This window comes from Hemitrygon akajei, chromosome 5 (genome assembly GCF_048418815.1).
Source record: "Hemitrygon akajei chromosome 5, sHemAka1.3, whole genome shotgun sequence".
Classification (NCBI taxonomy): Eukaryota; Metazoa; Chordata; class Chondrichthyes; order Myliobatiformes; family Dasyatidae; genus Hemitrygon; species Hemitrygon akajei.
The window spans coordinates 117,979,413-117,993,336 of NC_133128.1; the positions used below are offsets into that span (position 1 = coordinate 117,979,413).

The window sequence follows — 13,924 nt, forward strand, 5'->3', positions numbered from 1 at the left end:
TCATAGGGTCATAATCAAATAATGGCAAAGAAATGTAAATTATGCACCCTTGCAGAGAATGGAAAAAGACTCACAGTTGTACAATGTTTGGGACTGCCATAAAAGCTGGGTACATCATTTGAACCGAGAGCTTGGTTCCACTTAAGTCACTGAAAATGAAGTTGTTTAAGAAGGTAAGATTACATGATTATTAAGTAAAAAATACATTAAAATATTTTTGCTATAACTATGATTTACTTTTCAAATACTACTCTATAACTTAATTAGCACAGGTCAGATGATCAAATAAATGCTTATACTCTGTGTGTTATTCCTCTATCCCATGCAAACACAGTAAAGATTGTGAATTCAAGCACAGGCATCCACCTAGTTCTATTGGACTAACATGACAGGATACCATCACACATTCAGGTACTTAGAATTGTCCTAGAATTAAGGATCACGCTTGAAATAAGCAGGGACCATTCAGGGTCAAGATGACAATAAACATCTTCATCCAGAGGAAACACTGCAAGTCACTACCCAAGAGAGCAGTAAAAGCTCAATTGTTGAGTATCTAAGAGAGAGATCAATATTTTAGACTTTAAGAGAATCAAGGAATAAGGGGTTAACACAGGATCAGCAAACCCACTGCCAGGATACATTATCTTAAATTTAAATCATTCTTCATATTCTCTTTGCACTGAGCCTCCATACATGTTGACCTATTTTAGATGTGTCAATTTTTGCTGGAGCTTTTCGGAATTCAAGGCTAATAATCATCCAACAGGTGCAATTCTGAGGCTGTGGTAGGCAGCCTCACGGTGCTAGGCCTTCAGGGCCATTTGCAGATTGCTGTGTCTCAGCATCAGCCTGGGCCACCTGATAACATGTAGGGCCAATAAAACAATGTCTGATTCCAGTAAGGGTGCAAGGGAACAGAGAAGGGCATTGAACCTGAGAAGGTTACTCATAGCCTCTCACTTTGCCTTGCATCTCCACAGAAGCAAAGCAGCTGTGCTCCAAAAATCACTCATAGAAGGAGAAATTTAGAGCAGTGGTTCTCTAAAAATCACTCATAGGAGGCATGAAACAGTGCACTCTAATGCCTTCATCATTGTTTTGGGGGATTTTAACCAGGCCAGTCTGAAAAAAATCAGTAAACAATTACCATCAACAGATCACTTGCAATACCAGAGGAAACAACAGACTGGATCACTCTTACAAGCCCATCAAGAATGCCTACCGTGCTTTGCCACGCCCTCACTTCAGGAAGTCTGATTACCTAGCTGTACTTCTACTCCCTGAGTATAGGCAGAGACTGCAGACTGCAGCACCAGCAGTGAGGACCAAGAAGGTTTGGACAAGGGAAGCACAGGAGTGCCTACAGGACTGCTTTGAATAGGTGGACTAGACTGTATTCAGGGATTCATCTTCAAACCTGGATGAGTATCCTGCAATTCTTACCATCTTCATTAAAACCTGCGTGAATGAGAGTGTGCATACAAAGACTTGCTGTACACTTCCACACTAAAAGCCGTGGATGAACCAGGAGGTACGTTCTCTGCTGAAGGCCAGATGTGTAGCACTCAAGTCTGGTGACCCAGGTCTGTACCAGAAAACCAGGTATGATTTGCAGAGGGCCAATTCAAGGGTAAAGAGACAATTTTGAACGAAGTTGGAGGCAACATCGGATGTACGACAACTCTGGCAGGGTTTGCAAGACATTACTTCCTACAAAGCAAAACCCAATAGCATGAATGGCAGCAATGTTTCACTACCAGATTAACTCAACACCTTCTATGCCCGCTTTGAAAGGAAAAATACAACTACAACTGTGAAGATCCCTGCTGCAACTGATGACCCTGTGATCTCTGCCCAGAGGCCAATGTTAGGCTGTCTTTAAAGGGGATGTACCCTCGCAAGGTGGAAGGTCCCAATAGAGTATCTGGTAAGACTCTGAATACCTGCGCCAACCAAGTGGTGGGAGTATTCAAGGATATTTTCAATCTCTCACTGCTATGGGCGGAAGTTCCCACTTGCTTCAAAAAGGCAACAATTATACCAGTGCCTAAGAAGAATAATGTGGGCTGCCTTAATGACTATCGCCCGGTAGCACTCACATCTGCAGTGAAGAAATGCTTTGAGAGGTTGGTCATGACTAGACTGAACTCCTGCCTCAGCAAGGACCTGGACCCACTGCAATTTGCCTATTGCCACAATAGGTCAACGGCAGATGGACAACACAAACACCTATGTCAGGATGCTGTTCACTCACTATAGCTCAGCATTTAGTACCATGCTTCCCACAATCCTGATTGAGAAGTTGCAGAGCCTGGGCCTCTGTACCTCCCTCTGTAATTGGATCCTCGACTTCCTAACCGCAAGACCACTATCTCTGCGGATTGGTGATAACATCTCCTCTTTGCTGACGATCAACACCGGTGCACCTCAGGGCTGTGTGCTTAGACCACTGCTCTACTCTCTATATACCCATGACTGTGTGGCTTGGCATAGCTCAAATGCCATCTATAAATTTGTTGATGATACAACCATTGTTGGTAGAATCTGAGATGGAGATGAGAGGGCGTGCAGGAGCGAGATATGCCAACAAGTGAAGTGGTGTCACAACAACAACCTTGCACTCAACATCAGTAAGGCAAAAGAGCTGGTTGTGGACTTCAAAAACATACCAATCCTCATAGAGAGATCAGAAGTGGAGCGAGTGAACAGTTTTAAGTTCCTGGGTGTCAAGATCTCTGAGGACCTAAACTGGTCCCAACATATCAATGCAGTTATAAAGAAGGCAAGACAGCAACTATACTTCATTAGGAATTTGAAGAGATTTGGTATGGCAACAAATACACTCAAAAACTTCTGTAGATATACTGAGGAGAGCATTCTGACAGGCTGGCATCACTGTCTGGTATGGAGAGGCGGGGGTGCTACAGCACAAGACCAAAAAATTTGGTCGGTTCTATCTTGGGTACTAGCCTACCAAGTACCCAGGACTGCTTCAAGGAGCAGTGTCTCAGAAAGGCAACGTCCATTATTAAGGACCTCCAGCGCCCAGGGCATGCTCTTTTCTCACTGTTACCATCAGGTAGGAGGTACAGAAGCCTGAAGACACACACTCAGCAATCCAGGAACAGCTTCTTCCCCTCTGCCTTCTGATTCTTAAATGGTCATTGAACCTTTGAACACCACCTCACTTTTTAAAATATATGTTATTTCTGTTTTTGCATGATTTTCAATCTATTCAATATACATATACTGTAATTGCTTTATTTATTATTTTTTTCTTCTTGTGACGAGATCTGAAGTTTTATTCAATATGGACTGTTCCTTTAAAAAGAGAGAGTGCATATGTGGGGGGGAGAGGGAGAGGAACAGCCCGTGAGTTGCCTTGGAAACTGAAGGGCAGAGCTATATGATGGACAGCTGGTGTTCAGCAGCTGTGGAATATCTACAAGGTCAACTGGCTTTGTAATCAGGCGCACAGAAGACACTGACGAAACGGACACTGGATGAAATTTGTGTGCCCATGACAAGGGTGGGTTTTTCTCAGTGTGGAAAAAGGGTGATCGGTGGACAGCTATCGATGTGTTTAACCCTTGCATGGGTTGATAGCTTTACCATGTGAAAACGGCACTCTCTTTTGTGTGCTCACAGTTGGTGACTTTAACAGGGAATTCGGAGGACAACGGGAAGATTTGACAGCATCAGTGCACTGGGAATACAAGTCACCTCTCTCTCTCTCTCCTCAATCTACTCAACTCAATATCACGAACTGATCTGACTTCATACCGATACTATCGTAAGACTATCATTTACCACCTGAGTTTGGAGAAGTTTGGGAACTTCATTTACTCGCTTATATATGCATAAACTCTGCTAACCTGTTTGTCTTATCTTGTGTTATATCACTTTATCACGTAATTACTAATAAAATAGTTTGATAACAGAAGACTCAGACTCCAGGTGTGTTCCATCACTGCTGGTCCTTTTAACCCATTATGGGGTACGTAACATTTTTCTTCTATATTATGTATTGCATTGAACTGCTGCTGCTAAGTTAACACATTTCATGACACATGCCGGTGATAATAAACCTGATTCTGAAATTGTGGAAACACTACAAACTGTAGCCACAATACCAATGATGGGCTCTCAGAGTTTTCACCTGGGGCTCCAATTCTAACTATTGAACTGACCAACTGCTCCATGGACAACTGTGAAATCTCATAACTGACACAAGCTAAAGCTAGAATACTTTCTGTGGAATTATGTACAAGCTCTTTGGCAAGCAGCTCAGAGCTAATAACAGGGAATATGTGTAAGTAGTCTTTGAATGACCACTGCAAATTCTGGTCTTCATTTAGCTTTTTGGACTATTCATTTGCTCATGATCCAATGCTTAGTGCTTCCCCAGTGCAGATGCTGCTAATCTCCCCACTAATGTATCAATAATGCTTGCATCTGAGTTGTTGCTTCCTAGAGTACAGTGGAATGATACAGTGCTATCCTTCTGTAAATTTCTCAACCTCTGTTGGCTCTGCTCTTTATTGCTCTGAAAAAGAATAGATGACAAAGACTCAGGTTTCAATGTGAAGAATTATCAGACACAGATGAGTTGCCATCTGGTTTGGAGCATGAAATTTTAAGGGGTAGAGTGAAAGAAAAACAAGTAACCACCTTTTCCAAGTCTAACCACTAATGATGCCCTCTTTGCGACCCACTTCACAGTACCCATACTTCGTTCCTAGATTAGGTTAAGTACTTCAATTAATGCATCATTTCTTCCTGTCCTTTATTTCTTTTACCACCCTTGTCCACATCCCAGTAAAGGAGTATGTCAGTGGATGGCTAGAAAGATAGTTTGTAGGTGATAATTGTGCTGATGCATGACAGTTCGCAGGGTTGTCAGGAGGTAAAGACAGTCATGGAGAACAGTAGGAAGTGCAGAATATGGCATTACAGTACTAATATGAGATGGAGTATAGCTTACTGCTGTTAATGGAGGAAAGAAGCAATTCTCAGAGAAAAACTTGCAATTTCACTTAGTGAAGTTTTAGGAAGACAGTTGTGTAAGATCAGATTCAGAAATTTTATCTTAGCAAATCTGCTTGTGTGTGTGGTCACTGATCTCAGTAATGACATTTGCCAGCGCATTAATAACCTTGCCCATTAACAACTTAAGCAAGAACAAGACTGGGCCACATAGCCTCTCAAACATGCTCTGCTATTCAATTAATTTATGGCTCATCTAATCGTGGGTTACGCATCACCATCCTGCTGTTTCCCATGACCAATAATACCCTTATAGAACAATAATTGGTGTTTCTCATCATGGAATACCTTCAATGATTCTGCCTATTCAGCAGTCCGATACAGAGAGCTCCTGAGCCACAAACAGCTGAGAGGAAATCCCTCTTTTGCATGTGAAATGGATGTCACTTTACTCTGAAACCATGCCCTATATCCTCAACAAACTTAACAATCCACTTCAGAACCTTATTTGCCTCAACAGGATCATCTCTCATTCTTCTAATCACCAATGAATATCAGGGCCAATCTGCTTAACCTTTCCTTTGAATCCTTGACCTGAAACATTAACTGGTTTCTCTTTTCACAGGTGTTGTTTGACTGCTGAACTCTTCCAGCATTTTCTATTCTTTCCGTTTCATTTAAATCAGCTTATACTTACTCTGTGGAAGGAGAAGTATCTTCACGAAATGCAATGAATCTCAGTGTCACGAGATGCAGACACAACAGAATATAAAATCCTCGCATTGGTTAGGCCATAAGACCCCTCCCTATTCCAGCACCCACTACCTGTCTGAGCCAATGCTATCTGCTTTAAATTGAGTTAATACTGCTTTGGATTGTTAAATCACACAATTACACTGTTCTATTGCACCTCATGCTATTTGTAGGGGAAATTTACAAATCTACTGTCACCCATTTCCTTGCAATTTCCTGGGATATACACTCAGTGGTCACTTTATTGGAACAGAATTGGAACCCAGTGTGGTCTGTTACTGTAGCCCATCCACTTTAAAGCTCAATGTGTTGTGTGGTCAGAGATGCTTTTCGACACACCACTGTTGTAACACATGGTTATTTGAATTACTGTTGACTTCCTGTCAGCCTGAACAAGTCTTATCTGATCTCTCTCACTTACGTGCATTCAAATACAACACTCTCAGTCCAATATTTGTTGCTTTCTGTTTTAACTGCACCATGCCTCTATTGCCTTGTAACTCATGCCACTGGCTGTGATTAAGCCTCATCTCCTGCCTGTTCTTTCTATAATCTCTGTTGCATGCTATCTTTGATTTATTTCTGTTTTCCCCTTCCTCAGCCTTATTACTCCGGTTCCTATCCCCCGCCAAATGAGTTTAAACCCTCCCTAACAGCTCTTTAAATGTGCCCGCTAGGGTACTGGACCCCTTTGGGTTCAGGTATAACCCGTCCTTTTTGTACAGGTCGTACCTCCCCCAAAGGGGCCCCAGTGATCCAGGAATCTGAATCCCTGCCCCCTACACCAGTCTCTCAGCCACACATTAATATGCCTGAACATGCTATTCTTGCACTCGCTAGCACTTGGCACAGGCAGCAATACTGAGATTACTACCCTAGAGGTCCTGCCTTTCAGCTTCCTACATAATTCCCTGAATTCTCTCTTCAGGACCTCCTCCCTTTTTTCTGCTTATGTCATTGGTACCAAAGTGTATCAAGACTTCTGACTGTCCACCCCCTCCCTTCAGAATACTCTGCACCCAATCCGAGACATCCAGTACCCTGGCACCTGGGAGGCAACACACCATGCGGGTATCTCTATCAGGCTGACAGAACCTCCTGTCTGTTCCCCTCACTATGGGATCCCCTATGACTACCGCATTCCTCATCTTCCTCTTTCCCTTCTGAACCACGGAACCAGACTCAGTGCCAGAGACCTGATTATTGAGGTCGTCCTCTGTCATATCCACCCCCACCATCAGCACCCAAAACACAATAACAATTACTAAGGGGGATGGCCACAGGGGTGCTCTCTACTATCTGAGCTCTTCCCTTCCCTTCCCTGACCGTCACCCACTTGTCTAACTCGTGCAGCCTCGGGGTGACTAACTCCCTGTAGCTCCTATCTATCACTCTCCCTAATAAGCTGTAGGTCATCGAGCCGCAGCTCCAAATCCCTAAGATGGTCTCTCAGGAGCTGCATCTCGGTGACCTGACGCAGATGTGGCCATCTGGGAGATGGGAAGATTCCCAGGATTCCCACATCTGACACTCAGAGCAAAGAACTAACCCTACCGACATGCTCACTATTCCTTAAAAAAAATGCAAAGAAAATCCAACAATGAAGTCCACTTACCCACTTTCCTCAGTAAAGCCCACTTCCACGAAGCCTGAATGAGCAAAAGCCTGTCACTTCTACTCTCATCACTGGCCTAGTCCTGACAATGTCACCAAGATTCTAGCTAATTTCTGAACGTGTACTACAGCGAGGATTCTGATTGCTTGCATCAAACCCTGATATGGAGGCTCCAATGCATAGCATCAAAAAGAGGTTGCAGAGGGTTGCTGAGTCAGCCAGCTCCATTATGGGTACCAGCCTCCCCACCATTGAGGACACCTTCAAAAGGAAATGGCTCAAAAAGGCACATCCATCAGCAAGGACTCTCACCATCCAGGACATAGCTTCTTCTCATTACCACCATTAAGGAGGAGGTACAGGAGCCTGAGAACGCATACTTAACATTTTAGGAACAGCTTCTCCTCCACCATCAGATTTCTGAATGATCCTTGAACTCATGTACACTACGTACTTCACTATTCTGTTCTTTTTGCACTATTTATATTTTATATATTTCTTATGGTAACATGGCAATTTTAATGATTATACTGTACTGCTGTCCCAAAACAACAAAATTCACAACGTATGTCAGTGATAATAAACCCGGTTATGATATACTCTTTCTACTTCATCTCTGTATACTCACAGGTACTGCAAAGAAGGTAATTTATCAAATGCATCATTCTCTATTAATTCTAATGGGTTTGAGTTCAAGTTCCTGTTAAACAAAAGAAAAATGCAAGAAAAGCTTCCAAATAATTGAAGAACTGTAAAAGATGAATAGTTTCTTTGTCACTAACACAGTAATTTTATATGTGTAAATGCTGATTATTTCATTCAGAATGACTACTGCTGGAGAAATGATTGGAATATTTATGTTACACTTACAATTTCCTAAAGAAACGTAATCCATGCCAAGATTTGAATGTTCCATCAAGTAGTGCTGTTAACTTATTGTCAGAAAGATCACTATACAATAACCAGAAAATAAATTAACTTTAATTTATTGAATATTTGAAAGAACTTGCTGATACAAGTTAGTATTCTATTTTTAAATATAATAAAAACACCACAAAACAAGCTGTCCTTTTACACCTTATGTAAATTCAATCCATGTGAATTAATTTTACAAAAGGTTCTTTTCTCTTCTGGTTGTTTTGATTCAATATTAATTTGTGCCATTTTATCTTTGTTCTGAGTAAGTATAACAAAAATAACCATTTTAAATTTCTGACATTTAACTTTATCCAGGTGGAAACTGCGGCAAAATCAAGTAGGTAAACTTAGTTTTCTATTAACATCAGTACTATACTGCTGCCCCTTCTACAGCTGGGTCACTTATTGCCCTATTCAGGTGATGGACTCAATTATGTGGCGTTCTGTTGCACTCACTTCAATAATAAGCAAATGCTTTGACAGACTAGTCAAGGACTACATCCCCAGCATGCTACCACCCACACTGGACCCCCTACAATTCACAAACACAACTGATCGACAGATGACACAATAGCCACAGCTCTACACACCATTCTTACACACCTGGAGAAGGATGCTTATGTGAGGATGCTGTTCTTGGACTACAGTTCAGCATTCAACACCATAATTCCCTCCAGGCTCGACAAGAAGCTCAAAGACCTCGGCCTTCACCCTGCCATGTGCAGCTAGATCCTGGACTTCCTGTCAGATTGCTGGCAGGTGGGAAGAATGGGCTTCCTCACCTCTGCCACCTGACCCTCAAACAGGTGCCCTTCAGGACTGTGTCCTAAGCCCCTTCCTTTACTCTCTGTATACCCATGACTGTGTCGCCACCCACAGCTCCAATCTGCTAATTAAATTTGCTGACGACACTACATTGATTGGCCTGATCTCAAATAATAACAAGGCAGCCTACAGAGATGAAGTTATCACCCTGACACAGTGGTGTCAAGAAAACAACCTCTCCCTCAATGTCATAAAAACAAAGGAGCTGATTGTGGACTGACAGGAGGAATGGAGACAGGCTAACTCCTATTGACATCAATGGATCCGGGGTTGAGAGGGTGACCTTCAAGTTCCTAGGCATAAACATTACCGAGGAACTCACGTGGTCCGTACATACTAGCTGTGTGGTGAAAAAGGCACAACAGCACCTCTTTCACCTCAGATGGTTGAAGAAGTTTGGTATGGACCCTCAAATCCTAAGAAATTTCTCTAGAGGCACAATTGAGAGCATCCTGACTGGCTGCATCACTGCCTGGTATGGGAACTGTACTTCCCTCAATTGCAGGACCCTGCAGAGAGTGGTGTGGACAAGCCAGCGCATCTGTAGATGTGAACTTCCCACTGTTCAGGACATTTACAGAGCCAGGTGTGTTAAAAGGGCCCGTAGGATCATTGGGGACCCGAGTCACCCCAACCACAAACTGTTCCAGCTGCTACCATCCAGGAAATGCCAGGACTAACAGGCTCTGTGACAGCTTCTTCCACCAGGCCATCAGACTGGTGAATTCATGCTGACACATCTGTATTTTATATGTTAACTGGTTGTACATACTGTTTACTATAAATTGCACATTTAGATGGAGTCCATCCAATTCCAGTTCAATTCAATTCAATATGCAGAGGTTCAACCCTGGTTGCTATTTTAGGGGAAAACTTTGCGCGCCGCATCAGTTTCAAGATGAAAGAGGCTCTAAAAAATCATTTTGCATTATTTTTGTAGAATAAGGAAGAGGGGATTATTCTACTAATTGTCACTGGACAATTACTTCCTGGCTTTCTGGTACTGGCTCAGTTTGAATCTAGCAAACAACATGTTTCAACATCTGTAGAGCACTCATTATACCTTAATGAGCCTTAGCTCTCGAAATGATTTGGTCCCTTTTGCGCTGTGTGCAACAGCTGTGTTTTATATTTCACTGAGGGATACAGCACAGAATTAGCCCTTCTGGCCCATCAAGCTGCACTGCCCAGCATTCCCCGATTTAGCCCTAACCTAATCACAGGACAATTTACAATGACCAATTAACCTGCTGATATGTTTTTATCAGTGGGAGGAAACTGGAGCACCTGGACAAAGCCCGCACATTACACGTGGAGGATATAAAGAGACTGCTTCCAGAGGACACCGAGATTGAATTCTGTACTCCGACACCTCAGACAGTAATAGCATCACACTAGCACAGTGCCCCAAATGTGACTGGCATTCTCAACTGGAGACTACTTAAAGTAAAGACAACCCTGGTCCGATAACAATGGAAAACTCTGTAAGAAGGAAACACCTCCAGCTGAATTTAAGACTTTCTAATGAGGCACAGTGGAAAGTACTTTATTCAACCTCTAAATTTTATCATCCTTGGTCTAGATGTCAAGCAGATGAAAGTAACTGAAAATCAAAATAAAACTGCAAATGTTGAAAATCGAAAATAAAAACAGAAGTTCTGGAAATACTCATCAGGTTGGAAGAGAAATTAAATTAACATTTGAGGTCAAAGATCATGATATAGGGTCTTCAATCTCAAACACTGCCTCTGTTTCTCCTCCACAGATGCAGCCTGAGCGGCTGAGTATTTTCTGTAATTTCCATTTTCACATTAGCAATGATATCTCTAATTTTAACAACTACAAGAAGGCACTCAAGTATATTCTGCAAATTATATTTTGCAAATAATGACAAATATTTTGTAAAGACACTACTGTATCAATAGAATCAAAATTTCATTGCATTCAGTCAGTAAAAGGCAAATCAACAAAATTATTTCAAGATAACCATTGCCCTAATTAACATACAAAGCAGCAATGGAACAGTATACTTAAATCATAATGCATACATCACAATTTTTAATTCTATATTTGATTATTAGACTTTCTAAATTAATATTAGAACTCACAGAATCTCCAGGAAAGGTAGTGCTTGAAATGTAAACCCTGCAATTTTTGAGATGACATTTCCAGAAAGAATCCTATGTTGAAATGACAAAAACATTCAATATTACTGTCCCTTAAAATCTGAAAGTGCTCCATTGATGAACATTATATAACTCTCTGAGATGTTATTATGTTCTCTCCAAGAACTGTTGTCTCCTTTTAATGCTGTGGTGTGCAGAAGGAAGGTGGTGTGCTATGGTGTACTAAAAGTCATTGGTAATTGGTTTATTATCATCACAAGTATCAAGATACATCGAAAAGCTTTTGATTGCATGCCACCCAGACAAATCATTCCGTATAATATATACATCATGTTAATGTTAAAGGAAAGCAGAATGTAGAATATAGTGTTCAGTGCAGGTAGGCAAATAAGAACCTTAATGTGGTAGATTGAGAGTTCGATAGTGCATAAGGCCCATTGAAGAGTTTTACAATAGTGAGTTAGTAGCTGCCTTTCTGCCTCGTGTTACACGCACTCAAGCTTCTGTGTTATCTGCTCGATTGGGGGGAGGGGAGAGGAGAGAATGACTCAAATGGGAGGAGTCCTTGATTATTTTGGCTTCTTCCCGAAGCAGCACAAAATGTACACAGTCAGTGGTGGGAAGAGTGAAATTGCGTGATGGACTGGACCATGTTCACAACTCTGCGGTTTCTTGCGGTCTCAAGCAGAGCAGTTGCCATAACAAGCTGTCATGCATGCAGACAGGATGATTTCTATGGTGCATCTATAAAAGTAATCACTGGATAAATATAAATGGTCAATGAAGTCTGTGAAATTAAACAGCATTGTGTAAAAGAAGATTGCTTAATGAACATGTGGAATATGAGAAATTTCTGAATGAGACTGCAGCTGATTCAACATCCAGGTTTCAGTATAAATCCAGCACAGATGATATTCTAATGATGTTTTAACTTAAAATAACGAGACTAACATGACTTGTTATAAAAATATTGACTTCAATGTTTTGTATTACCTTTGAATATTTTATGAATAACTTATATTTAGAAATAACAAAAATTCAGTGTTTTTCAGTTCCAGACCCCTCCAGAAGAATCCATAATACACTAGTGTACAGAAAATGACATTAAAATCAGACAACTGTACTTACAATTTCTTTAGTAAGATGAGCCCTTCAAATGAATCCTTCTGTAGCTTTTCAAGTTGATTTCCATGTAGGTCTCTACAACAGTTTGCTCAATAGTTAGAATATTAATTTATATTGGAATTTCAGCTTCTGAGAAACATGATTTTTAAAAATCAACTGGATAATTTTGTGGCTGCCACATGAAGAAGTACATTCATGGATATATCGACGTCCAAATTTTAGCCACAATAAAACATTAATTTTTCTACATGGGGATCCTGAAGATAACAAGGTAGAGGAAAAATATCTGTCCACTCATAGGTCATCACTAAAATAAGAGTTGTAAATAATTTTCTGAATATGTTTAGATATTAGAAATATAGTAAACCTACAGCACAATACAGGCCTTTCAGCCCACAATGCTGTGCCAAACATAAACTTACTTTAGAAATTACCTAGTTACCCAGAGCCCTCTATTTTTCTAAGCTCCATGTACCTAAGAGACTTCTTGATAGAAGACCCTATCATATCTGCCTCCAACACAGTTGCTGGCAGCCCATTCCATGTACTCACCACTCTCTGCGTAAAACACTTACCCATGACATTCTCTCTGTACCTACTTCCAAGCACCTCTCATGTTAACCATTTCAGCCCTGGGAAAAAGCCTCTGACTATCCACATAATCAATGCCTCTCAAAAGCTTATACACCTCTATCAGGTCACTCCTCATCCTCCGTCGCTCCAAGGAAAAAAAGCCAAGTTCACTCAACCTGTTTTCATAAGGCATGCTCCCCAATCCAGGCAACATCCTTGTAAATCTCCTCTGCACCCTTGCAATAGTTTCCACATCCTTCCTGTAGTGAGGCGACCAGAACTGAACACAGTTCTCCAAGTGGAGTCTGACCAGGGTCCTATACAGCTGTAACATTACCTCTTGGCTCTTAAGCTCAATCCCACAGTTGATGAAGGTCAATGCACTGTTTGCCATCTTACCCACATTTTTGCATTACATTTGTACCTAACATAGTACAAGACAACATCTCTGTACACTTCCACTATATATTCCTGGCTACACGTTCTTAAAGCAATCTTTCAACATAAACATCAATGGTAATGCCAATAATCCTTAAGTCTGAATTTCACAATTCCTAAGTCTGTTTCGCAAAAGAACAGTTCCAAATCTACATGTTATCCAAGTTACAAGTAGCTTTGCTAATTAATTGTAAAGGAAAATACAACAAGTTAAACATTTGAAAAAGACCCTTGATTGCCCCTGCATGCCATGGCTAAATTATACTCCATCCTCTGAAACAGTTGCAGAAGCTAATTTGGAGGAAAATCTTGACTGTGGTTGTTAATGCTCTATGCATGATGAATCATTGGTCACTGTTTGCACTCACCACTACATCTACAGTTCCAAGGAAACCAAATATACAGAGGGTTTTACAATTGGTAATATATGCCCTCAGACAGGTGTGCATGAAAAATCAAAAACGTCCTCCCCCTCTCTAGCTTTTACTCTCTGTGTACAGTTCCACATCTTATGGATTAGCTATTTGTCAAATATATTGATGGCATATTAACTCTAAACACA

General features: G+C 41.2%; 1 protein-coding gene across 1 annotated transcript in view; it reads right to left on the bottom strand.

Annotated features, from left to right (window-relative positions):
- Nucleotides 1-13,924, bottom strand: part of LOC140728098 (uncharacterized) — a 99,175-nt gene that overhangs the window by 43,871 nt on the left and 41,380 nt on the right. The window contains exons 3-7 of the mRNA XM_073046287.1: nucleotides 12,355-12,426; nucleotides 11,209-11,280; nucleotides 8,228-8,308; nucleotides 7,986-8,057; nucleotides 75-149 (exon numbers count right to left, since the gene is read on the bottom strand). Of these exons, the coding sequence (XP_072902388.1) occupies nucleotides 75-118 (44 nt within the window). The 5' untranslated portion in view covers nucleotides 119-149; nucleotides 7,986-8,057; nucleotides 8,228-8,308; nucleotides 11,209-11,280; nucleotides 12,355-12,426. The remainder of the gene's footprint in view (nucleotides 1-74; nucleotides 150-7,985; nucleotides 8,058-8,227; nucleotides 8,309-11,208; nucleotides 11,281-12,354; nucleotides 12,427-13,924) is intronic.